This window comes from Cynocephalus volans, chromosome 1 (assembly GCF_027409185.1).
Source record: "Cynocephalus volans isolate mCynVol1 chromosome 1, mCynVol1.pri, whole genome shotgun sequence".
Lineage (NCBI taxonomy): Eukaryota > Metazoa > Chordata > Mammalia > Dermoptera > Cynocephalidae > Cynocephalus > Cynocephalus volans.
The window spans coordinates 269,637,359-269,665,262 of NC_084460.1; the positions used below are offsets into that span (position 1 = coordinate 269,637,359).

Consider the following 27,904-nt stretch of genomic DNA (forward strand, 5'->3'; position numbering starts at 1 on the left):
TCCGGTTTCAGTCCCCGGCTGGGTAGTTCTCAGGTCCCGTTACAATTCCCCAGAGCTCCGTGTGTGCGTGTGTGGGAGGGAGAGAAACGCGGAGCGACCCAGTGAGGAGACGAGGTTCCCGGGCTCCCGTTATCCCCCCGCACGGCCCCCGCCCGGCGCGGCCGACAGCGCAGCGGGGCCGGGGAGCGCCGCGGCCCCTTTAAGAGCCGGGCCCAGCCGGCCCGGGGGCCGCGGGAGCCCGGAGCGCGGCGCCGCGGAGGAGTTGGGAGCCGGCGCAAAAGTTTCCTCCCAACTCCGGCCCGGAGCGCCGCCGCCAGCGCCGCCCACTCCAGCCCGCGGCCTGGGGCCGGCCCTGCCACCGCCGCCAGGGCCGGGGCCGGGGCCAGGCCTGGCCGGCAGTTTCATTTTGGAGGGCGCGGAGCCGCCGCCTCGGCCGGGCCCGGGCGGGAGGAGGAGGAGCCGGGCCGCCGAGCCGCCGCGTCCCGGGCCGCCCGCCACCTGGGTGGTAGCGCTTCCCGCTGCCGCCCCCTCTCCGATTCCCGCCAGCGCGCGGCCGCCTGCACGGGTGGAAGGGGCGCTGCCGTGAGCCCCCGGCCCTGAGGGAGCGTCGGGGAGGGGCGCCCCGGGTCTCCAGGCCCGCCCGCGCCGGCCGTCCCCGAGAGTGGGGGCTGCGCCCGCGGGGCCGGACACCTGCTGGGCCGGGTCCGGCGTGGTTGCCAGGGGCCAGGATGAAAGTGACCGTGTGCTTCGGCCGGACTGGCATCGTGGTGCCCTGCAAGGACGGCCAGCTGCGCGTCCGGGAGCTCACGCAGCAGGCGCTGCAGCGCTACCTGAAGACCCGGGAGAAGGTGAGCTCGGCGCGGGGGGCGCGCAGTCGGGGCGGGGCGGGCCGAGGGGGCGCGCAGGCGGGCGTGCTCCTGCGAGCGCCCTGAGACCCACGCACCTGCCAGGTCCCCCGAGGATCCGGTGGAGACGCTCGGGGGACGCAGAGCACTCAGGAGGCTACTGGGCACTGCCTGTGGCCACAACTTTTTTATGTTGCTAATATGTGACTTGGGTGTCTCTGGGCGTTTGTGGGCCCTGCCTCTCAAAGAGGGGTGGGCGGAACGGCAGGTCGGAATCACCCCGGGGCTTGTGAGACATGCCCAATTAGGTCCTTAATCCAAGCCCACTGACTCAGAATCTGCTCTATAACAAGATCCCCAGGTGATTGGAATGCTCATTGAAGCTTGAAGCACTGGTTTACAACTTGCTTGAGGGAACGTCTTAAAAGGTGCTGCCCAGCTCAAGTGTGATTTTTTTTTTTTTTTTTGGCCCCTTTAAGGCCCACCCTACTTGGGCTCCTCGCAGCCAGAAAGTTGATTGGTGCGAGTAACACGGGCTCGGAAGTTGTAACTGATGGGGCCTTTGGAGTTTCAGCCTCCTGAGCTGGCCTCTCTGTGACCGGGGCAGGAACTCAGGTGGGAGGATGCTGTTTGCTTACACCAACCAGTCTACATTTCGAGTGTTTTCAGTTTAACGCCACATATTCTATGAGTCTTTGCTATGTGTGTGGGCAGTGTCCCGTCCTGGGGGATTATTGAAACGAGAAAGGTGGTCACCAGCTCTGTCAGGAAAAAGTAAAAATTGTAAGTCCTTTTAAAGTGTGCAATACATGTTCAGAAATATCTACCTGGACGCTAGAAGGCATGTCAGGTATTTGGGTAACATTTTGGGATTCTGTGATTACCTTAATGAAACCTTTAAAAGAAGTCATTGAAAAGCACCTTTTAATGTTTTAATCCTCACATGGAATATTTGTATGCCCACATGCTCCTCAAACACGGCAAGACATGAACTCTTGTTTTAGAGGTCAATGGCTCTCTCAATAGGATTTGTTCTCATGCCATGGGAGTATAGAAACAGTGGGTTGGCCATTCTAGTGATGGAAAAATTTAATTTGTAATTTCTTTTAATGCTTTATAGGTTATCCAAAGTATGAAAGTAATTTTGTTTCTTCCAAGTATATAGTTTAGGGACTTAAGAAAATACCAGCTCCTTCTGTGTCTCCACTGAGGATTATTATACAGAAAAAAAAATTCAGCTTTGGATAAATACATGTATGTTGCTTCAGATAATCAGGAATTAGAGGAGAGCATCGTGAAAGGTCTATTAACATATTAAATATAATCCCTAAGCTGAACTCTTTACTGATGGAATTGAAGTAGAGGAGGGAAAAAATTAAAATGACTTATAAAGCTATATGAAAACCTACCACAGTGTGTGTGTGTGTGTGTGTGTTTCTGCCATTGTTACAAAGGTGTGTGCTGTTTTAGATCTCATTGAAGGATTGTCTTACTGAGATGAATTTATTTTTAATACGCTATTAAAAATAATTTATACCCTCGAACAGTGTGTGTTTAGAAGTTTAGTACGGAGAGCTATTCAAGGAATAGAGTTAAGCTACAAGCTTATAAATAACATACATATGAGAACTAAACAGATAATATTTAATGCATTGTAACTTGATCTTAAAAGGTGTTAGGAAGTTGATATTCTCAACCGGAAGCATAATGTATAATATCACAGAACCCATAATGTGATTGCATTGATCAGTTTACTATTATCACCAGACATTACATTTTCCTATGTTTACATTTATATACTCATATTAGTGAATGTGACATTTAAAGGTTATCTGCAGCTCATAAATTCTCCCTCCTTTTTTGGCTTTTAAAATTTCAGTTTATGTGGTAAGTGATGTTTTTCCTCTCCTCAAATATTCCTCTCCCATAGTTCATTTTAAATAATATTGTAATCATAACAAGGCTTCACTAATATTAGGTTGTATTTCTAATGGTACTAAAATTTTAAATACTTTGACAAATTCCATGCTCTTATTCATTGAAATGTAAAAAGTAATGGAAAAAGACCAGAAATGGTCTTTTTTGGAAGACCAGAAATGGTTTTCCAAAATTCAATTTGGAAAACAATTTGTAAGAAATTCACTTTTTAAAAATCTCTTTCACTGATTTACAGAGCTTGTGTCCCTGGACAGCAAGGTTTTAAGTCCTATATTCAATAAGAGCTAACATGTGTTATAGTTACAGCATGTAGGCACTATTCTAGGAGCTTTACATATATTACATGACTTATTTCTCACAACATCCAGGAGGGTAGGTACTATTATTATACCCATTTTACAGATCAGGAAAAAAGAGATACAGAGACATGACTTGTAAGTGGTGGAATTGGGATTTGAACCCAGGAACTGTGTCTCCAGATCTTTGCTCTCAGCCATTAACTGCACAGCCTAGTATGTTATTTTGCATTGGGATATACCCATCTTATTTTTTTACAGTTTGTTTGAAAAATACAATTTCATTTACTAACTGATAGAATAACACATCAAATTGAAGATAGCAACTTTGTTTCTTGCACAGTGATGGGACATCCACAGGTTTCTTTTGATTATATCTTTTATAAGACAGGTCTACATGTTACAAGGAAAAGTCTAATTTGAAGCAAATATTATTGCAGGATTTTCAAATCAAATATGAAAAATGTTCCTCATTCTAATTACAAATAGAAAAATCGACAAGATCTCTTAGACATGCAGGTAGAGAGTGCTGTAAACAAATTTGGCAGGAGCATGAATATAAATTAAGTCTGTTTCTTCTGGGATTCTGAATAATTTAGACAGGAGAAAGGCAAGTTTCAAGATTGAAGAAGAAAGTCAAGTTTTCTAAAGTTTGGAGGGTAAGTGAAGCCCAAGGAGGCCATTCTAGATTTTGTGGGCAGCATCAGACAAATAACTACCACCTGCTCAGAATAAACAAAGAAAACTGGTACCTGTGGAATGTTGGGAATCAGCTGAATAAACATCAGATAAGGCCAGAAGTAGGTGAGATGCTGAAGAAACTGGGGGAGCTTTGAGGAGGGCTTTATGTTCTGAAATCTCCAACTAGGTGAATTGACTGAGGGGCAAGTATTATGGGACTGCTTATCTTTGGGTCCTGGTACTTTATCAGTGTCCCAGGCTCTAAATCCAATTTAGTGAAGTAGGTAGTGGAGAAGTGATTGTCTTCTTAAGTAGGCAAGGTGAGGATCATTGAGTAATTAGTTACATTTATCATCAAAATTATGTGTCACGGGTGAAAGGGCAATTGAGCTGTATCCTGCAGGGACTCTCAACCCTGGCTCAACATTAGTCACCTCTAATTTTAACATTTAACATCTTAAACAATACAAATGCCTGAATCCCTTTCTCCAATATTTTCGTTCAGTGGGTTTGGAGTAGGTCGTGGACATGAGTATTTTAAGCAGCACTCCAGGTGATTCTAATGCCCAGCCAGGGTTGAAAACCATTAATATACCACTACTCTTTTGGTATTGCTGAACTCATTTGATATTAAACTCTTTTGATGGAAGATACTTTGTCTTAGACATCTACAGACCAACCTGTCATTAAGCAACTCAACTCCTCTACTTCTACCCTGAATGAATTCTTCTCATAGAAGGTGCTTACATAATTTATTAAATTGGACATTCGTTATAAACACACTCAATGAGGTTGGAGTGAATAAGGGAAAGACTTGTCTAATAGTGAAAGTGTATTGTGTGCAGGGGTTAAAATGACTGAGATGAGCATTGAGTTCATGGGAAAATTAGCATGCTGGAATTTTAAAAAGCCAACTTGTGGATCTGAGTATGTATGATTATACATTTTTTAAATTAAAGCAAAGAAACCTTTGAAGGTTTTTCAAAATGAGTATTTTCTGTATTCAGATATTCTGAATAATTTGTTTTACAAGTTGAAACCAGCTTCCCAGAACTGGGAATAGTCTGATAAGAATAACAACTCCATTCCCTGATTAATTGTGGCATCAGAATCTAGGGAATTTGTGCAGTAAAGAATCTGGTATGATATCGTATGGGACTAGCCTGGAGGAATAGCCCAGAACTTGAGTTTCTGAACTTTTCAGCTTTTGATACCTTGTTACCTAAATAGATTTAAAAGTTCTCCTATATATCAGCTAGGCCCATACTGGATTCCTAAAATGCTTTTCAACTTATTGAACACTGACTGACTTGAAAGCTTTATTTCTTATTCAGTTTTCTTGTCTTCTAATGTGTGGACTAGATGCTCTTCACAGCATGGCTCATGCTTCTAACTTTGCTTTGGTTCTGCCATTCGACTTGCATTGAGCAGCCTCTAAGTTTGCAAACAGAGGGCTCATAAGGCCTGCTGTGACCCACAGACATATTTTCTTAGGTCTGCTCAGTGTTGTATTTTGACGTAGTTGTCAGTGTTTAAATATTTTAAGATTTCGTGCAAAAATCCAGATTTCTTTCTTTTAGGGAAGAAACAAATCAGAAGCCCTGACAATACTGGGCTTTACTTTCCCACATGGCAACCAACAGTTGGAGCCAAGACACCTTTCTTGATCCTCTTGAGAAGGAATTATTAATGCTCCATCTCCATTATTGCCTCTCCAACAGTGAGGATAAGTTGTTATTGTCATGCTCAACTTTTTACTTTGTTCTTATTTTCTTTCATTTGAGTGTGTGCCCTGGACCTTCTTTTCCCACCCCGAACCCCCTCACACACACCCTCCCTCAGTGTATAATCTCTTGACCTACACAAAGGGTTTGTTGACCAGGGTTTGGCCTGTAGTTTAGTTCATCTGAGCTAAATTAATTGCTGTGTGGGATTGGAAGCCACAGTCCTGATTTGTAGTTTGGAGCCTTTGTGCTCAAATGGCTTAGTTAACCAGATATTTGTTCTCAGGGCATTCTGTGACATAGATCCCATTTGAGGGAGTTGAGTCAATGGTAATGTTGTCAGATTTTTATGAGGCTTTTCTGAGGAGACTGATCATTAAAATCATCTGAAGAGTGTTAAAAAAAAATTCAGAGCTGTGGGCCTCTTGGAAAGTCTAAAGCGCTGTAGCCCAGTAGAACTTTCTGGATGGTGGAAATGTTCTATATCTGTGTTCTCCAATAGGGTAGCCATTAGGTGCGTATGGCTGCTAAATACTTGAATTGTGATTAGTGCAACTGAGGAACTGAATTTTAAATTTTAATTAACTTAAATTTAAATCACCCCAACCTTAATGGACAGTTTGGGTCTGATGCTCCTTTGATGGCTTCTCTCAGCTGCTTTTGGAAAGCATAGGTCTAAATCCCAGGTCTTACCCAATCCTTAATTTGACATTCTTATAGATATTGCTACTTAGTTCTGCTGAGAACTTTGCTATCAGAATGGGATCTTCATTTACTCGTTTCTATCCACAGGTGGTAGAGAGAGCCTTTAAATCTTAAATCCTCCACCTAGACACTAGAACAGAAGCCAGTTAGGTTGTAGAGGTCTGACTCAGATTACACCTTTGGTGCAACAGCCTGAGGAGTTTCTAGTAATTGGAGGATGGTGAGTCAACAAGGAGCAGTAAACAAAAATCTGGACCATTTTTAGTGAGATTTAGATCCTTTTCAACCATTATGAATACTAAACGTTTTAAGCACATGCTTCTTGGATTGTACACACTCCTGATTTTTCTTTCAACCTTACTGGCCATTCTCAGTATCTTTGGTTCTTTTTCTTCCTCTCCCGCATCTTAATGCTAGAGTGCTCAAGGACTCAGTTCTTAAACCTCCTTTATATCTCTCTCTACATCTTCCTTGGTGAGTACTTCCAGTTATATGGCTCCAAATATCTGCATACCTCCAGCCCAGATCTCTCCGGTGAACTCCCCAGTCCATATAGAGTTGTCTTGTTGACACGAGGCATCTTACATTTATGGCATGCCCCAAATAGAATTCCTGATCCCCTACTTCAAGTCTACTCCTCCTACAATCTAACCATGTCACTAAATTGCAATGCTATCCTTCTGGTTGTTCCAACTAGAAATCCTTGTCATTACCCTTGACTGCTATTTTCCTCTTATGATCCACATACAGTCAATCTGCAAAGCTGACTGGCCCTCTTCTCACAAAATGTCCAGAAACTGAGCACTTCTCTGCATCTTTCCTCTAAGCATGCTAGGGATGTTATTTACTTATTTAGCCTAAAATTCCACTTTATTTAAAAAAAAAATGTTGAACATTTACCTGTACGTTTTTGTGGGGCACAGTGTATTGTTTCAATACATGCATATACTGCACAATGAATCAGTTAGGGTAGCTAGCATAGTTTTGACCCCATTAGTCCACCTCGGCTGGCCTCTGGGAACTTAGATTTGTGTAGGTTTCCCACTACCCCCTGATAAGAATGGCTCACTGTGCGCAAACAATATGGCTTATGCTTAACACTTTCTCTGTTTCTGGGGGTCTGGAATTTTTGTACATGCTAAGCAGAGGGTGCCTGTGTGACCAGTCTCTAATAAAAACCTTGGGTGCTAAGTCAATGATGAGCTTCCCTGGCAGGCAACTTTTCACACATGTTAACTCATTGCCTGGGGAATTAAGCATGTCCTCTCCACTGGGAGAAGACCTTTGGAAGCTTGTGTGGAGTTTCCTCCAGACTTCACCCTGTACACCTTTTCCTTTTGCTAATTTTGCTTTGTATCCTTTCACTAACAAATTGTAGTCATGAGTATGACTGTACTCCGAGTCTTGTGAGTCCTTCTAGCAAATCACTGAACCTGGATGGTCTTGTAGACCCTGATGTGCTATCCCTTACCTCTTCTGGCCCTCACTTGTTTTTCATCTTCTACCACTCACTTGTTTTTCACTCTGCCCCAGCCACACTGATCTCTTGGCATGTTATTCAGACATTTCAGACAGGCTTCTATCTCATGTGCTTTTTTCTCTGCCTGAAATATTTTCTCCCAGTTATCTACCTGTCTGCTTCCCTAATCTTTCCAATCTTAAATGATTGTTTCCTCCTCCTAGAAGCCTCCCTGACCACCCTGTTTATAATTATAACCCCTCCAACCTCTCTATTCTCTCCTGCTTTAGTTCCATCCACAAAACTCATCTCTCCGTACCGTACTACTTATTTTAACTGTATTTATTGTATCCTCCCATAGACTGTTAAGTTAAAAACAGGTAGAAGTCTTTGTCCATTTTGCTCATTGTTGAACTCCCAGCTCCTAGAATAGTGCCAAGTGCATAGTAGGCTGTTGATAAATTCTTTTTCAAAGAAGTAGTTTTTACTGTGTGCCCATCACCATCTGTTGCAGTTACTTTTGCTGTATTACAAACTACCCCAAAACACGGTAACTGAGGATAACACCCAGCAACACAACTGTGTAGGTGAGGAATTTGGACCAAGCACTTGGAGAAGGCTCAGTGTGATGTTTTCTAGGTGCAGGATGTTCAAGATGGTGTCTTCACTCACATAACTGATGCCTTAGCTAGGATGCCTTGACCAGCTGGGGACTGGCCTCATCGGCTTGCCTGGGGGTATATGTCTGGGGCCTTGGTTCTTGCTGTCAGCTGGGTTCCTTGGGTCTCTTCCATGTAGTCTCAGGATCCGACTCTCCTTATATGGCTTCTTCTCATGGTCTCTACAGCAAGATAGCTGGACTTGTTACATGCGAGCTCAGGGCTCCAAAGAGTACAAAAGTAGAAACAGTTGCAAGGTGTTGTTAAGGCTCACACCTGCAACTGGAATGTGCTTTCTGCCATGTTCTGTTAAAGCAAGTCACAGATCCAGCCCAGATTCAAGGGAGAGGATTACAAAAGGGGCTGAGTACCTGTAGACATAGTTCTTCAGACTGTTGGACACCAGTGTAACAGGTCATAACACCATCCTAAATGATAGGAATGTGAAGATAAATCAGTCACTGTCTCTGGTTTTGAGTTTTGCAGCCTCTTGGGGGATGAGGTAGACATGTGAATAAGCCAGGTTTGCTCCAGTGGTATGTTTGCTGGGTTGTAATATAGACAAGGAATGCCCTTCGAAAGAGAAGACATTGAAGCTGTTTTGAAGGATGATGAGGAATTTGCCAAGGGGAAAAGTGGGGTAAGGCATTTCAGTTGGAAGGAACAAAGTGGCTGAGGGAGTTGTGAAACACTAAGGGTAGGCCAGGGAGGAGTGATGGAGCACAGTCTAACTTGGTCCAGATTGTGATGGCCCTTAGTGCTTCCCTAAGGGATTTTCAAGCTTTCTTAACGTACCTATCAATTTTATTATGAGTATATTGACATTTTACTCAATTTGCATGATTCTAAAATATTTATACCAACTTTAAAAAAGTGGGATTTTCAAAAAATTATGTACTAAATTAGATAATATTTCTGTTAAGGCCTCATCACCCAGTTGGTTACCCTGGTTTTCACACATTCCCCAGCTAACCTGTTTATAGCAAGATTGCCAAGATCTGGTAGCTGAAGCCCATGGTTACTTTTTAGTTCTATTTTTGGTGATGTCTCACCTTTTAAAACTCTATTCATGAGCTTTCCAGGATTTTTAAACATCTCTCTCTCTTTTTAGTCTTCATAGGTGCCCCTACACTACCTCCTTGTGTGCTGGTACACCAGGGTTCTGGACTTGTTATCAGTGGGATCTCATCCACTCCATGGCTTCACCTACCCCCAAATACGCACCTCTAGCCCTGAACTTACTCCAGACCCCGATATCTACCTGCTCTGGACTTCACCACCCGGATATCCCACGTACAATTCAAGCCCAGTCTGTACTCTGTGAATCTTCTTGTCCCCGTTCTCTTGAAGCCTGTTTCTCTGTACAAGACACCGGCATTCGCCTGGTAGTCTCAGGTAGAAACCTGGAAATCCTTCACTCCATGATGAACTCTCCACTCTCATATTCCACCACATGTCCAGCTTGTCAAAAGTTTTCTTTGATGTGATCTCTTGGATCAGTTTCCTGCTTTCTACCCCAAAGCCATGCCATTTCTCATTTCTTCTGTGGGAAATTGCAACAGGCCCTTAATTGGCCTCCCTGTCTCTACTAGCTCCCAACCCCTCCAAACCATTATCTGTTGAGGACCCTACAATGCAAATCTGATGATGTCAGTAGTACTGCTGGGAGTGTTTTAATGGTTCCCCTTGCTTTTAGATGAAAACCCAAACTTTGGTTACCTATCCAGTCTCTTTATTCTTTTTTTCCCTTTAAATTCCTACTTGCAGTTTAGATTTCTTTCAGGCTTTCCCCTATCCTGTGTAAATCCTGTCCATCCTTCAGGATGAGTCTCTAGCTGCTGCTTTTCCAGGAGCCCTCTCTTCATTTCCCCTTCACTGTGGCTCATGGTCTTCATTCTTGTGTTCCCAGAACTCCCCGTGTTTGTGCTTTGGCTTTGTAAGGCACATCTTACATTGCACTGTTTATTACTCAGGACCTGCTAATTTAATAGGCAACTGCCAAATCACAGTGGCTCACACAACAAAGGGTTCTCTTTCTGGGTGTAGGGTGAAAGCTCTGATCTGCACAATCCCCTTTGGCTTCAGAGCCACACATCCTCTGCACTGTGCTAACTGAACAAAGACTGTGTGAAAACTGCCATGGGAGGTTTGGGATCTGGCCTGGACGTTGCGGACGTCACTTCTTCCAGCATTCAGCTGATGGGACTAGACATGTGTCCTGTCTAGATGCTGTGGGTTTGGGCAAAGTAGTCCACTTGGATAGAGTTGAGCAACTAGCCAGGCCCTGTCACATGACGCCATCATTTTGTCTCCCCCAGTGTACTGTGAACTATTCAAAAACAGGGAGTGAGTCTTATTTATTTTCCTATCTCTGTTTTTAGTGGAGTACCTGATATATAGTATGGATACTGTATATGCTTGTGAAATTATATCAAATTTTATATTTCTTTTGTAAAAATGAGAATTACCTTATAGTCAACACAGTGTCTATAAGTTTAGAATCTTTGTATGTGGTCATGTAGTACAATATTTTAGTAATCTAAATGCAGCTTTTCTCTTGATCTTCAAATAGCTCATCATATCCTCATTAGCTGTAGGCAGTAGTTTAGTAGTCCATTATATCTGCCACCCTGATTGTTTTAAATAACAGCTTCAAATTCTGACAGGTTGACTCACTTCTCAGATTTCTGAAGCTGAGTGCTTGGTAGCTGTGGATTTTCAACAAAGCAACATTATAATGTTTTCGCTTCATAAAAATTTGCACAGTGTAGTCTCTTATATTTGAGCCATGTTCGAGTTTCCAGTATTATATTCATTAATTTCATGTTGGTTTTAAAAAAGATTCTGGATTATCTCAATTTTGATGGAGTCTTTATCTTTGAAAGGCATGATATCTGTGCCTTGGGGGCTGCTAAAATTAGGTCTGCTTCTTAGTGCTGAGCTCAACCATTCATTTGATTCCTGAACTCTCACTTTCTGCATTGCAATGAGATAGAATTTGCAGGATATCAAGAGGCAGACTGGTTAAAAAGGTTTTATTCTTAATTTCGTCTCTACCAGATGCAGTGCCAGGTATCATCCAGATAAATATGCCCTACATTGCTGCACACTCTGCCTAAAGGTGAGGTTGTTAAACTCTCCTGGTGGTCCTAGGCCCACAGGTGACAGAGCCAACTTGGTGATGGAAGCAGATGACAGAAGAGAGGGCTGCAACTCTTGGCTAAACTCCTGTCAGTAAGACCAGAGAATCACACTGCCAGGGGAAATGATCAGACCTATTTTATTGCCTTATTTGGGGCAGAAATTAAGGGCTTATAGGGCATTCCAGTCATGGACTTCTGATTCCTTTTTCGGGAGATTTAAGACAAGTTTTGCCACTATTCTTTTATGGAGGCATGAGCCCTAGAAATGGTGACCTCCAAGCAAAAAAGGGGTTTTGACAGAGGCTATGAAGATGTAATCTGTGCTTCTTCCTCTCCACAGAGAGATGCCCTTTTTCTGCAAAGGGGTGCAGAAATCATGGGGTATCTGTCTTCAGAATGATGGGAAGTAGCTGTGGTCTCTTAATCCCATCTGAGTCAGAAAAAAATGTATATTCAGTGATGCCTCAGTCAGACTCCCAAGCAGGAGATGCTTTGCTGCATTTGTCTATAACAGTCTGACAGTCTAAAAGTTACTTGAGAGAAGATTTAGAGAGCTACTTTGTGTAAAATATTGTGTTTTTTGCTGGGGATATAGAGTAAAGTAAGGCTCAGTATCTGCTCTCAGTAGGCTTATAGACAAAAAGGGCAGAGAGAACCATGTCAATAAACTGAACAAGTTTGATAGAGGGGCTATGGGGAGTGTTGGACAGAGGGAGCTTTGCTTGGGGCTGGGGGAGGTGGGGCAGGTTTCACTCCCTGAGCTGTACCTGGGCAGAATTCTAAACTGTGAATGGACACTTGCCTCTGTTTGAAGGTAAAAAGGTAGTTTTTGTGGGGCATGGTAGGAGAGAAGAGGATAGTAGTATGGCATGTTTCCCAAGGGTGATTATGGGAGGGAGTAGTAGGGGTAAGGTAGGGTCAAAGCCAAGGGGGCCTTTGTTATGACTAGCTGAAGAGCTTGAGGATTCATGCAGCATTCTGGGCAGGGTGGTGGTACTATTTGATTTGCCTTTTTGTATTGATTGCCCTGGAGAATGCAGATAGAAGGAGCTGAGAATGGACCTGGCAGAACTGGTTCAGGTCTTGCTGTGGGAGTGGAGGTTAGACACACTGAAGCAGAGGAGGAAATAAGCTTTGAGGTTTGACAGCCAAAGTCATCAGACTTGGGGTTGACTGTGTGTGGTAAGGGAAGCGTAGGCGGAATTGGGGGGAGAGGGCGCAGTCTAAAGTTTTTGAATTCACTATTCAGCATGCATTCCAATGAATATGCCTGTGTTCCAGCCACTGAGGCCTGGGGGTACAGAGAAAAGTAAGACATGCTCTGTGTCCTTTACGGTACCTCATGGGTAGTGCTAGGGGAGGTGGGGGACTGAGGACAGATAAAAGGGTTATGATGAGTGTGAAGGCCTGGCTCAGATTGTACATCATGAGTTCATAAAGATGCCAATCTTTTTTTTTTTTTTAAGGATGACTCGTAAGGGGATCTAAACCCTTGACTTGGTGTTGTCAGCACCACACTCTCCCAAGTGAGCCATGGGCTGGCCCTCAAGATGCCAATCTTTTGTATCAGTTCTTTGGCATCAGACTAGAGCCTTGATTCGACATTGTGATTTTAGGACAGATGTGGAAAAAAATGTGTCCAGAAATAAAATTTGTTAGACTAAAATAAACTAAATAAAAATTAACATATAAAATCATATCAGTGGCTTTCAGACTTTTTTGATAAGTCACATTGGCTGGAAATCCTGTTTGCCCCTTCAAACCTGCTCTTGACCCTTCTCAAGTCCCCTCTGTAACCCAGGAGGCTGAGCAGTGTGGATTCTCTTGTTCTCTGGTTTCTAGTTAGGGTCAGCCACTGGGGAGGACCCATAAGGAGAACAGAAGGTCGGCAGCTACCTAACTGCCAGGTCACTGAGGGCTGGCTGCAGCGCTTTCTTAGTCCACAGCTCCTGTCAGGCAACCCACTCCACGCAATTGTCTCTTGTGTGTCAACATCACTCCTTTTCCTGGTCCCTGGGGCCTAGCCTATGGCAAGGGCTCTCACTATTATGATCACTGTCCCTTAATGGTTTCCCTTAACCATGGCAAACTTTATGAATCATTTTTTTAATTAAACTCCTAAGTGTCTAGTTTGAGTAAACCATCTGTTTCCTGCCAAGATTTGGACTGATAAACACAGTAAGAAGTATGTTTTCCTTCATGACCCAGTATTCATAACACACACACACACACACACACACGCATGCACAACTGAAACAAAAATCTCATGAAAGACTACTTACCCTTACCATGAATGATGCCCTCTGACTTTTTTATTCTGTTTTACTTAAGAAAAAAAAAAGTAGTTGGGACACACTAAATTGATGTTACTGCCCATTAATGGGTTAGTGATCATAGTTAGAAAACCACTGGGACTACCTGATGTTTAGGAATATTGACTAGACCATCAGGTCAGGTGACTCTTAAATCCCTACAGCTTTAAGATCTGATTGTTTTATGGATTGAAATAAAATATGAGGCCAAAGTTAAATTCCTAAAGTCAAGTATACATTATAAGTGTTTAAATGAATTTTTCTTGGCATTATAATTCACAGGATCTCATATGTACAGTAGAGATAAGATTTAGATCTTGAGACTTGTGAATAGCTAGCACATGACTTGTGCCCAGAAGTCCCTGTGGCTTGATAAAATCTTGGAGAAATTGAAAGAGTTTTACTTGTCATCTTGTATTTCTTTCGTCATGACATAGTAATAGTGTTGGTAACTTTAAGTATAGGTCTGGATTACTTCCTTTTGTAGCAAAGAGTTGAGGAAATGCAAGATGGATAAATAATCCTTGTCTCTGTATTTATAGGCACATTCATAGAGATTCAGTGGGTTTGAGTTTTGACAGCAGTGTTTGATCAGAAACATTTTCCAGAACCTTAAAAAACCACAACTCTAGTTCAGAAATTACTAGTAAATTTTTGGGGGGGTTGGGGTGGATAGTTGTACTTAGATTTGCATTTCAGATTTTCCTCCCTTTTGTGCTGCTTCTGTCTGTGGGTGACAAAAGGGCACTTGGAAATGTGACTATGGAGAGTGAGGGCAGTCCTGCTGTATTAGTTGCTTAGGGCTTCCATAACAATGTACCACAGGTGGGTGGCTTAAAACAAGGGAAATCTGTTTTCTCACATTTCTGGAGTCCAAAATCAGGGTGTTGGCAGGGGCATGCTGCCTTTGAAGCCTGGAGGCGAGGAGGCTTCCTTGTCTCTTCCAGATTATGGTAGCCCCAGGCATTCTTTAGCTTGTGACAGCATCATTCCAATTCCACCTCCATCTTTTTACATGCAATCTTCCCTCTATGTCTCTGTTTCTTCTCCTTGTCTTATAAGGACACCAGTCATGCTGGATTAGGGCATACCCTAATAACTTTTTATCTGTAAAGACCCTATTTCTAAATAAAGGCAAATTCACAGGTACTAGGGGTTAGCACCTCCACATATTCATTTTTTGGGTAAGAGCACAGTTTAACCCATAGCAATTGCTATTCAGTTTAATGCATTTTTTCTTGCTTTTACTATAAGATACATTGAGAAAATTCTGTTGATTTCCTGCTTGCCTTCCCCACAATGTCACTCTCTTTATTCCTCAATTTTTTTTTTACTCCAAAATTATCCACAGATAACTTGTTTTCTGTTTTACTGAGAACTGAAGGTGTCATGGTCTGATATCACGTATCTACAACCTTTTCCACTTAAACCTTTTGGTATCTGTGCTTTTGTTTTTATCTGCCTCTTCAGATGACCCTTTTGAGACTGATGTTATGTCCTGAATTCCATCTGTTCCACTTCCTTTGTGGTCTGCTTTATCAGGCATCGATTGAAGCCCAGTGGCTTGTATGAATTGCCTTCCTGTCCAGTGTATAATGAAGTTAGCCGTGGAGGTGGCAGATGGGGTGTTTTGAGCACCCATCATGTGCCACACACAGCATAGTTCCTTTCCTTCAGGGCTTCACAGCCTAGTTGGAGAGATATGCATACATGTTGAAAATGAAGTATATCTCTTATTTTTTAAGAAACCAAGGGTTGTGATCACTCATCTTTATAATATGACATCTTTTTGTTAAGCTCTGATTCACAGAGAGTAGATTTGTATAGTATAAATGTTTAAATATTATAATAAATGTCAACATATAGGTTGAAATTACAAGATAAGATGTGTAACACAGAGCAGTAATTATCAAATAAGTGATAGACATTCATGTGACTATTAATTGGGGAATGTGCATTGTGTATCATTGTATAAACTGAACATCCTACATTCACATAGCAGGCAGTCTCACAAGGTACTGCCTGGAATTCTTGGTTATGGCCATTTAGTTTAGGTAGATAATTGTATAATAAGATAAAATATTTCATGTGTGTCTTGGAAGTAAAAACTGAGAGAAACGTTAGATTTTTTCCTCTTTGGCTTTAACATCGTGAGGTATACAATTGTGAATACTGCTTTAAGTTGTCTCAGGCAATAGTAATGAAAATCAGTTGTGGGGGGCTGATGAGAGCACTGTAAGAAAATTACACGTTTGTGCAAAAAAGTGGAGAGATGATACGTTTGTGCAAAAAGTGGAGAGATGCTTTATGTGGAAATGCCTCTACACATATTGGCCCTCTTGTTGCTGTAGCCTCAAAGGTCACTATGTTGGCCACCATCAAGATGACACAAAACCTTTTTTCTGAATGTTTGCCATTCTGTTTCTTGTTGGGCCTGTAATACTGAACTGAGATTTTCTAAGTGTGTGGTACAGTTTATAATGGGACTACAAGAGACTCAGATTAGTGGTTTTGATGACTGAAGCCTTGTCTGCTGATCAGTGCTGATGGAGTCAAAATATTGGGAAGGCAAAGTCTGAAAAAGGATGAGGTTTCATAGATGAAGACTATAGAGTCACAAAATATGCAGTAAAGCTCTGGGCTCAAATCAGTTGGACTCTGAGGCAAGACCTTGCCTCTGAAGAGTGTCTGGTTCATTACTCCCAAGAGGTGCATTGATGGGAAGTATAAAGAATTTGACAGTGTTTATAAGGGTGAGAGTTTTAAGTTCCTAATGGGGCTGGACCATACCTCACCTTTAGGGTTGATCCTGGGAAGACAGATATGCTGCCTTGTGCCTTCTTCTATATTAGCCTGGCAAAGAACAGTGGGTAGGATGAAGCTTGCCAACTTCTCTGTAATTCTGGTCAATCCATCTATCGGGAATAGGGGGCTCTGTTTCTGAGGATAGGAAGTTGACAACATTAAGGTTTGGGGACCTCTTAAGAATATTGATAATCTTGAATGCCTGTATAGGGGCTTTATTCCACAGGCAAGGGGATGCAGCAATGAAGATATGTCAAAAGCAGTGTTCTAGGTAGATTGACCAGGGGCCAGTAGACAGGATGAACTGGAGGTGGGAAAAACTGAAGATCAAACAGGTGAGCTTTTATACTGGAGACAAATCCTGCTGGTATTTTTCTGTATACTTTATTTCTACTACATCAGGCAATATTTAGGGTAGAAAACCCACTAATTTAGACTGACTGGCAAAAAATAGTCAAATAGATCCATGACAGGTTTTGGGAAAAATACTGGGCTTGGCATCTGGGACCTGGGATATATAGCCTTCTCTGTTCTATGAATATGATCTGGCTCTGAAACCATGGGCAAGACCCTTGAACTCCCAAGACCTCAGACCTAGAGTAGCTCTCATGCTCATCCCCAGCCATAAGAATGTTTTCTAGTGTCTGATTTATTACTTTCAAGTACACATTTCTAAGTACCAACCTCTACATGCTGCCAAGGACTAATCTTTTAGGATCCTATTTTGAGGAAGTGTGATGGATGGATAACTCATTTATAATGAACTGTGTATTTTCATTCAAACAATTTCTGAACTCTGTTTCTCATAATAGTTTATCTGCACTTTTAAAGAGGGTTAAGCCCTTGAAATTTTGTTTACATCTTTAATTTATGTGGAAAATGAACTTTTCTGAGATATGTGTTTCATCTGCCTAATTAAATTGTAACCTCCTTGAAATCAAAATGCCTTGTTTTGTTCTGTTTGCTTATTTGTTTTAATCCATCGTAATATTTTAAACAGTACTAGGTATATAGAAAGCATTTAAAGTATATGAATGAATGAGAAGCTGGAGCATAAACTTTAGTTCAAATCAGATTATTATGAACTTTGAAATATTGTAACATGAATTAATAAAAGTTTAGGTCTGTGATATTTTATTACTGTCCTGAATTAAATAATGTGTTTATAATGGTTATTGCTGTGGCTCCATGACTGAAAAGGTCAATCACAGTAAACTGCTTCAGAAAAAAATGGTAGGGGTTGACTCATAATAGTGTAAATTTTATTTTATGTTTTCCCAAGATCAGTCTTTGAGTAACTTCATGCATCCAGCATAGTGCCTTACAATTGGGTAAGAGAGAAACAAAAAGTAAAGAGTCCAAAAGTGAGAGTGGTTGGTTATATAGAGAACAAAACACTTTGTCAGTTTTCTGGCCAGAAGGAAAATAACACTTTTCTTGACAGGAGATAATTTTTGAGACGAATGCTTTCTAAGATATGGAGTGCCTGGCTTCTACATTTGGTTTTGATAGGAACCAGAGACAAGAGAGGATAGAAAGGAAAACTTAGAGGAGGAGGAAGAGGAGGGTACATGCTGTGGTGATGAGGGGCAGTGTAGCAGACATTGTTGGGGAACCGGTGGGGGAGGAAAGAACCAAGCTAGAGGGGCTCCTCATCCTGGGAGGAAGCAGCCTCCACCTACATCAGCAGCTCCCTAGACCTTCCCTATATGTTAACCTAGGGTGACATTAATTGATGTTCATTATGATAAATCTGATCTGTGGTTAAAGGGAATGGGGCTGTTTGACTTACGTTTTAAGATATCGCATCAAAAGTTGATTAAGAGAGATACTTAGATATTTTATTTATCAGAAATATTTTTTTATTAACACAGCGCATATGTTTTCCTGACAGTATCTTAGTTATTTGGTCCTCTCAGGAACTGAGCTTAGTAGGTTGGATGCTCCAGATAGCTGTTTAAGTTGTATAAATAAAAATCATAAAGCCAACTGTTCTTTCATGTAGCCGATGTTCATTGGCTGGCAAACATGTGTCAGAAACTTTGCAGCCAGTGGAGATGTATTAAAGAGACTATGTAGTTCCTATCCTCTTGTAGGAATTTTTAATCCTGTCTAATGATGTGTATCACCTTTAAAGTACCATGTCTCAGAGATAGCCCTTGGAAATGACCACTCTGCTTGGGGAGTTGGGATTACAGGAGGTCTCCTAGAAGAGATGAAACTTGAGACTACTCTGCTGCTTTAAATTATTGGCTAAAAAACGGTCTATGGATGAAGTCACAGAGACTGTGTCAATATGGATGACGGAGGACAGCCTAACTTCACTGGTGGCTGTACCTTTCTATCCCATCTGCTCTTCCATTCCTGACCCAAGTCATAATGCAATGTAAATTATGATGCTGAAGTGAGATGTAAGAGGCACTCAGATCTCCACACTCTGCAGTCTCCATATTTTCCTCATCTACAACACCTAATGTCCATTGAGCATTACTGAACACCAGACAGTGCGTGCACGATCTTACCCAATGTCCACGACCTCTAAGGTTGGGGGATTGTCGTTCTCTCCTGTCTTAACAGTGGTGTCATTGAGACTTAGGTTAGATGACTCTCCCAGATCAAGTAGCAGCACAGTGGAAAAGATGGTCACTTGTCTGTTTTTTGTTTGTTTGTTTGTTTTTGTGGGTATGATCATATAACTTACATCCTCCCTCCCTGCCACATGCTCAGCTAGTACTTGTTTTTATTTGTGGTAAGTACTTAATAAGTGACTGATTCTGTTCTGTAGGGTGATTATGCTCCCTAGTTTCTCCTTGTTCTGATTGGCATGCTGTCGGAGTAACCCCTGGTGCCATTGGGTGCTGAAGCACTGAGATGCAGGTCACTGTTTGTCCTCTGGCCTTGCTCTTCTGCCTTTTATTTTGCCATCACTGGCTCTTTCCTTTTGTCAGAGACCCTGCAACTCAGCACTCCTTCTTGGCTTCTGCTCTTGAGCATCATTGCCTGCATGACTGTTCTGTGGCTAATCCCTAGGACCTTCTGCCACTGCTGACCCCTGCTGAGCCCAGGGCTGACCACTATCTTTACCCCTCTGTGTGTGCTCTTATAGAGTCTCCAATGTGTCTCAGCATCCACTCCAATAGGTTGGCCAACTGGGCATTCATTTTGCTTGAACTGACCTGTCACCTAGTGTCAGAGCATCCTCCCATCCTTGGCCTTTCTTCTGGGCTTTATCTCTTGGTGGTATGTGGGCTCAGGGCTGTTACTTTGTCCTGAAGTTTGTTTGGCTGGTTATTGTATACAGCTCCCAAGTTGGAGCTGTATAAGAGCCATAGTACCAGAAAGATGCTTTATTGCAGTAGTAACTGTTGATTAGAAACAAAAAAAGAGCTGTTTAAGAACCATGGTACCAGGAAGATGTTTTATTGTGATAGTAACTGTTGATTAGAAACAAAACAATCTGTTAATCTCCTAAAGCTTTATTTCCACTTCTGTGCTGTTTTTTAGAAGAAATTGTGACAAAGTTCCTTATGAAACCTAGCTATCAGCTATCTTATACTTTATTCGTAATAAATTTTGCTTGAATACATGTATTTCATATTTCTAACTCTGATTTTGACAGAATTTCTCTTTCCTCTAATGGGTAAATTGAACGTTCCTCTGTATGAATACTTAACATCCATAAGAGGTTAAGAGTCTTGGTTTTTACACAGTTGTCTGAGGTTCCACCTCTGGTATGGGGACACCTTAGTATGGAGAGGCAGCATGACACAGTTGTCGTTTGTGTGGGCTCTAGAGCAAGACTGACTAAGTTCAAACATAAGCTGTGTGTCCTGTGCTAGTTGTATTATCTTGGGCAACTTAAACTTACTGTGCCTTAGTTTCCTTATCACTAAGATGGGGTTGCTGTGGAAGACTAAATGAGATCATATTTCTAACATGCTTAGACTATGTTGGATACACACTAACAGCCTAAGTGTATAAAATGTCTGTATTAAGTAGACTTTGAGCAGGTCCAGCTATGGCATTTATTTCCAGTACCTAGACAGGGCCCAACACATAGTTTCCACTGAGAGGTTTGTTACTTAGATATATGAATATATAAACAAACAGCAAGCTCTTTACTAAACCACATTAGTTATTTAAATTTTTTTTTTCATTGAATAAGTTCTTCCAAGTCCCAGTTCTCTACTCTTTGGATGACTCTTTTAGTTACTGGATTTTCATTGACTAATTCTGATTAGTTTGTTGTTCTTATTGGCTGTCATAAGAGCAGTCATTAGCCACAGGAAGACTCAGCAATCTCTCAAGATTGGCTTTTGGTTCTGACTTGTCCACCACATTAAGACAGTAATGTGCATGGTTTCGTTACAATCTGTATGTGGTTAAACATGCATAGCTTCTGAGATTATGAAAACAGTCCCTCATTATTATGTGTCTCTTAATGCTATACTTTAAATGAATTTGTTCTTGGTTTTAAAAGGCATTTAGTTAACAGTTGCAGTGAGCCCTTAAAATATTAATTGCATCTTTCTTTTAAAATTCTGGACATAAAACTATTCCCATGAAAACCTAAGTTATACTGTAAAGAACCTAAAAATTATTCAAGTAGCTTGGAAAATGCAATATGGAGGCTTCAAGGAAAAATGTAAATTTTTGACCCTCTGAAACCCACTGAGGCTAAGGAAGCAGTTCAGATTTTCATCTTCCATCTGGCACTTGATGAAGTTGCTGAACTGGCATTTTCCCTTCCCTTTTATGTAGGATGGACTTAAGCTGGAGAGGTTTGGAATGATGCAGTACTTGCATCTGGTGTCATCTCCTCCTGGCACTCTCTGACAGGCTCATCAGTGCCTCATACAGTGAGGGCTGACTTCAGTGAGATGTCAGAGACTATGAATAGTGTGCTCATTTAACACCTTATATGTCTGGTCAGTTCAGTTTGTGGTTTTGAACTATCCCTGTTTTTGCTTTAGTAGAATTAGTCTTCCTTCACCCCTTAGATATAAGGCCCCAAGGAAATCCAGGTCTGTTATTCTTATCCTGTGATTTTATTTCTCAGGTGGTTCTGGCCCTTGCTATGGAGGAGCCTTTATTCATGGCTCTTAGGTCCTGCCATATTAATTGGCTCTATTATGCAAATATTGTATCCCTAAGTGATAAGGGTTCCAGGTTGCAAATCTCTTACCTCCTCCTCTGGACATCCCTTTACCTCCAGTCTCTATTATTTTAGAGTTACAAAAGTAACAACTCGAATCTTGCAATTAATAGCTCTGTCCTGATACCATCTAGCCTTTTGTCTGATTTTTGGATATTTGACTTGAATATCTGACTCTTTTTAAAGTTACACAGTAGCTTGAGGCACCCTAAAGAGAATGATTGGTAGGGACTTGCCTCCCACCAGCAGCTGGGGTGCTGCTATCTTTGAAGACAGGGCTGCCTTAATCTGTGCTGCACTGAAAGATTCCACACAGCCCCCCCTGGGGCGTGATGTACATTAAAATGTCTCTCTGTATGATCTAAGGCAAAAGAAAAGGAGATGAGGGGAATTTGAGTCAGTATCTAAACTTACTTTTCATGCAGCAGTATCTGTTTTGCAAATCAATGGATACCTGTGCATTGTTGCAGCAAATTTTTTTAATTAAAAATAAAGTGCTAACTCTTCATATCTGATGCCATATCCTGGTGGTTCTTAACATGACAGAGTGTGTGTGTGTATGTGTGTGCATGCATGAGTGTGGCTGTATTATATAATAGAATCTCCAGTGATACTTTTCCATACTATACATGTCTAGTTTCTGCCCCTCTCCCACCTATTTGGTTTCCCAAGGGTGGTGGTAGGTGTTTTGGAGTCATCTAAATGCTCTCATCTGCTTTCCCTTATGGTGTATTTGGGCCACACTCATGGGTAGGTTGTAGTCATTGGTCACGGATCATAATAACAATAAGAAATATAACTAATATATATTGAGCAGTTATTCTGTGCCAGGAACTGTGCAGTGTTTTTAACGGATATTTTTTTCTTGTGCTGGGTTAGGGCATTGGCTTAACAATTCTAACATGATAATATTAGAATATGAAATAAAACCTGAAAAAATGTCTATCTGTACATTCATATATATATTTAGGTCCACAAATTACCCTTTTTCTTGACGGGATGGGTAAATGGGCTTTGTGAATATATCAAAGTGTATTGTTTTTAGCTCTACAAAAGAAATCAGAATAGTTTATATATTTTCAAAATGCAGGCTAGAGCTAATAAATATTTAATACTATGTGGACAACTCTTAATTTGTGGCACTATTGATACTTACCATGTGGTACATGAAGAAACTGAGGCATAGAAGGCTTAAATGATATCCTAGTAATAGCTAGCATTTAATGAGTGCTTAGTATGTACCAGACACTTTCTAAACACCTTCCATCTGTTAACCTATTTAATTCTTAAAACAATTCCACAAAACATTTACTATTATAACTATTTTACAGTTAAGGAAACTGAGGCATAGAGGTTAAATGCCTACACTGTCATCATCCAGCTGGTAAGTGGGGGAGCCAGCTTCCAGCCCAGGCCATCTGGCCTATGTTGCACGACAACCCTGGAATAGAATGGGGATTTGAACCTAGGTCTTCAATATTTTCTCTATTCTCAGAGCTACATTGCCTCTAATTCTTAAAGGGTTTTCTCACTTTTAAATGGTCAAAAAAGAGTGACAATTTGTTTAGATCAGTGGCTCTCAATTGGGGATGGCTTTGCCCACTAGGACATTGTGCAATGTGTGGAGACCTTTTGGATTGTCACAACTAGTGAGAAGGTACTATTAGCATCTGTTAGAGGCCAGGGATTCTGCTAAATATCTTACAATGTGGAGGACAGCACCACTACAGTAAAGAATTATCAGCCAAAATGTCAGTAGTTCCAAAACTGGCAAACCCTGGTTTAGATAGAGTGTTTTGAGTTATGCCTTTTGTCTTAGAGGAATCAATACCTTTCTTTTAAAGTTATACAAAAGATTTTTTAGGGTGAAGAGTAAAAAGGAAAGAGGGTAGAGCTTATTAAACTTACATAGAGAAGGTCTTGGCTTTGAGAGTCCTTATCTGTGAGCTGGATTAATTCTCATTTTAAAAACTGTGCTTGGGTAGACTCAAAGATCGCAAATTCCAGGTTAAAGGAGGTCTCATACTTTGGAATAAAAGAGAAGGATATTTAAGTTCATTTGGATAGCTGGGTTTGAGGCATTATATGGAGTATGTGTCTCTGGGTATCTGTGTGGCAAATACTTTGAATCTGTATTTTGTGTGTGTGGTGTGTGAGAGTGATTTCATAAAAGATGTCTTCTGCTAGAATTCAGAACACGACAGGTAATGTGCTTACTGAAGAGGTGAGAGCATGAGTAATTCTTGCCTCATGAGAAAGATAGAAACTAGTTTATTATAATGATGTAATATTTGGGCACTTAATTTATCATTCCCATCATCAGTGATGCAAAATCTTAAAAACAAAACAGGTTATAAAAATTCAAAGTGTGTCTTTGAAGTCTGGCCTTTTCCCCTGAGCAGTTAAAAGTATCACCTTTGTTCTGATAGTTTGCTGTTTGTGGATTATTCTATGGATCATTGTTAAGAACTTGACGTATGCACCATACAGTGGGATGTTTTTAGATGTTTAGTCCATGAGAGAGGTCATAATCTGGGAAGATGTGGTTCAGATAATGACAGAAAGGTGTCATAGTTGAGCTGTATTCTCAGGATTGTGATACATTTGAGGAGATGAAATTTCTCGTATGCTGAGGAAGGGGACCCACAATAGGGAAGATTGTCAGGGAGGGGGGGGTGGTCTTTAAATTGGATCTTCTTTTAAGAGAAACTTGAGTGGTCCAGGTTGAGTAGCAGCATAGGCAAAAGTGTGGCCTTCTTAGGGCAAGCTGGGGGAGGGGAGGTAAAAGGAAATCATCACAGCAACAACAATTATGGCTACCATGTATTGAGTACCACTCTGTAAAGGCAGTACTTTAGAGGCTTTATTATGAACTCACTTAATTCTCACAGCAATCTCAGGGGGGTTGGTGGTATTATGACTGTCATAGACAGGAAAGTGGGGTATAGCATGGCCAGGGTCCTATGTATGGTCAAAGGGCTTGTGTGGGCCACAGGTAGCCCCTCAGGCAGAAGGCCCTCATGGTTCAGGCTTGGTGGTTCTCTGTGTGACCAGGAGGTGATGTGAGCAGAGTTGTGCTGTAGTGAGACAGACGTGACTCTGGGAGAAATGCCTTTGACACAGCTTTTTAAAGAGGAGTACACTTGGGCTTTGTTTAAAGAAACTGGCTCTGTTATACCTGTTTTCATAGGAATTCTTGGAAATATTGTGACCCGGAAAATTGGAGAAGTATGATTTGAGTTGAACTGGCCAAAGTGATTAATTTGGGCCTTTAAATATGAGTGTAACTACAGACTAAACAAATGATAATTATTACCACAAAACTTTCCTCCAGCATAGAGTCAGGGTCAATCCAATCTGGAATCTTTGGCTCTTTAAAGTAGCTGGGAGAATGTAGCAACAGCTCATTCTTCCTCTCTACCCATAGTAGACCACAGTGTGGGGGATGAGGGACTAGAGACTGAAGAGTAGCTTTCCTTGCTTGACCATAATAGCTTAGTCTGCTGTACACTCATAGATTTTATACCTTCCTCCCCCACGCCTACCCTCATGACAATGAAGTGAAGGCTAGGGTTAGGTTAGTAAAGTAACAAGTTACAGTGTATCACAAAGTTGATTTTGATATTTGGGTTTCCTTGAGTGACACTTCTTTGAAGCTGCTTTGTTACAAGTGATGTATCTAATTTGACCTGCTGCTGAAGGAGAATTCAATTCCATTCCTTCCTTGTTCATTCATTCATTAAGCGTTTTTAGGAAGCCAGTCCTTGACCTGGAGAGGCTCATAGTCTAGACTCTGGAGGAGAAAACAGACGTGGGAACCAATAAGTGTAGCTGTGGGTGTGAAATGAGAAGAGACAGAAGGCAGAGCACAATGTTTGAGCCCCTAGAAAGAAGAGGCTCTTCTAGAGGGAGAGGGGAGGGAATAATAGGCAACTCTTAATTCTGGGAGTGTTTTCTCTATTTTGTTCCATCCTCTGTCCTAGACTGATGTCCTGCCCTTTGAATCCGTGCCTTTTCCTCTCTCATCCAGAGTGAGTCTCCTGGGAAACCCAGCAGGATGGTGCCACCTCTTTGCCTTCTTTGTGGGGGCTCCTCTCTTCTTCCCTATCACTCGTGCCCAGAGCCACACCCAGGGCCCTATCATCTTCTGATACTGATGAGTTTCTTTAGTCTTGCATTCTTATCTCATTTTTCTGTCATCTGACTCTAGTCAGTCCTGTCACTTGTCAAAGAGGTGGCCAGAAGCTTATGGGATACTGCAAGTATTGTACTGGGAAATACATAGCAAATGTAGACAAATAACTCCACTTAGGTGAGGGAGCATTTTTTCTTGCTGGAAATCATCTCAGGTGTAAAGTGCACCTTCTTCCTAGGTACTCTTTTGGAACACTTGCTTTCTTAAAAATATACTATCTAAGTACTGTTCACACCCAGCCCTATTAATTTATAGAATTTGGCAGGATCATGGCCTCTGGGGTGAAAAGGGGATCTATAAGAGTTTGTGAACTTGTCAAACTCTATAGTAACAGTGTAGTGCAGAGTGAATCCCTTCCTTGGAAAGGAATTGGGGGAATAGATCATAGATTTGGAAGCAAAAATATCTTTTGTTAAAGTATATTTTAAATTATAGTACTCTTGTGGAAAACAGGTGACATTTCTATCAGAAGAATTTCAAATTTATACAGACTAGATATTCTGCTTTGAAAAGCCTTATTTCCTTTGCTATTAGATTGCATATTATAGTGAAGAATCCCTAATTCTAATACAATGCAAGCCCATAGATGTATCATACTACATTTTATCAAACCAGTGACTGTTACTGGCTTTATGCACAAGAAGTCAAACCTATTTTAAACCAATTAATTTAATTAGGAGACAGGTTTGGAGGAACAGAAAATTGCTTCTTGTTAGTTCTCAGAGCAGTGCAGTTGTAGGATTTATGCTGTATTGTAGGCCTGTTCTTTCTGAGGTCATCCAATTCTCCTAAAAGGGGTTTTAGATGTTGAGTTGCATTTGTAAGTAAATTGTGTTCTCTTTGTCTACCTTCTTTACTTTTTATTTCATAGTCATTAAAGCCTGTGTTCTTGTTATGTGTTGATAAATGCTTCATAATTACCCTACAACTAAAATATTGAACTAGAATGGTTATATGGATTTAAAAAAAAAAAAAAAACTCACTGGAAAAAGGGAAAGTGGGAGAAAAATAAATTTGGCATAGAAATGTAGAAAACAGCAACTAAGTATGGTGGGCGAGGGGTGGTAGAAGTTCCTGTATCTAATAGTCCATGTCCTCAGTGTTTGCTATTTACCCGATGGCTTTGTATGGATTTCCCATGTATTGCAGGATTTTAAATCAATTCACCCACTCAGTCCTCCCATGAACTCTGTGAGATTGGTTTGGTTATTATTCCCATTTTAAGGATGCAAAAGCTGCGGCACAAAAATGTTAGTTATCTTGCCTACGGTCTCACAGTTAGTAAGTTGGAGACTGAATTTGAATACAGGTGGTCTGGTTGCAGCCTACAAATATCTTGACCGGATAATAAAATCGGGATTGGACCTATCCAAGTTCCGTTTCTACTCAGCTATTTCCCAATTGTGTGACTTGGGTAAAGTTATTTTAAGCCCTCTGAGACTTTTTTCCAATTTGTAATAATACACTCAGTATAGGGTTATTGAGAATTTTTTATAACCTGATGTATGTAAATGGTTTGCCGTGTAGAAGGATCTTGGTGAACATTGCCTTCCTGCCCTTACATTTCCTGGGGAAGTGGCAGTGACAGTCTGCAGCCTGGACTCTTCCCAAATGTCCCTGAGATATGAGGTACCTCTGAAAGCTTACAGCTCTGCACAGTCACTTAAAAATGCAGTCCACTCAACTAGATAACTTCTAAGGTTTCCTCTTGCTCTTATCTTTGGTGATTGCAAAGAGAAGTTTTATTTTCATAAGTTCATCTCTACCTTGTCACATCTTGCAAAGTCTGGGATGGCCCTTACAGTTGGTCTGTCTGTTTGTATGTGTACACAACTGGACAAGCATGTTTCCCATGCAGTGGGAGGGAATTCTGCCTAGCACCTTTGACTTCTTTTGTTTTAAGGAAAGATCAAAGTTTATCTCTTTGTCTCTGATTTCTTTGTTGGAATTCGTTTTTTCTTATCTATTAAGAAAGAAGAGAAACAAG

General features: G+C 41.3%; 1 protein-coding gene across 4 annotated transcripts in view; it reads left to right on the forward strand.

The window, feature by feature from the left end:
• Positions 1–269: 269 nt before the first annotated feature.
• Positions 270–27,904, forward strand: part of PARD3B (par-3 family cell polarity regulator beta) — a 990,710-nt gene continuing 963,075 nt past the window's right edge. For all 4 annotated transcript variants that reach the window (XM_063091525.1, XM_063091519.1, XM_063091512.1 and 1 more), the window contains exon 1: positions 270–848. In XM_063091525.1, the coding sequence (XP_062947595.1) occupies positions 729–848 (120 nt within the window). In that variant the 5' untranslated portion in view covers positions 270–728. The remainder of the gene's footprint in view (positions 849–27,904) is intronic.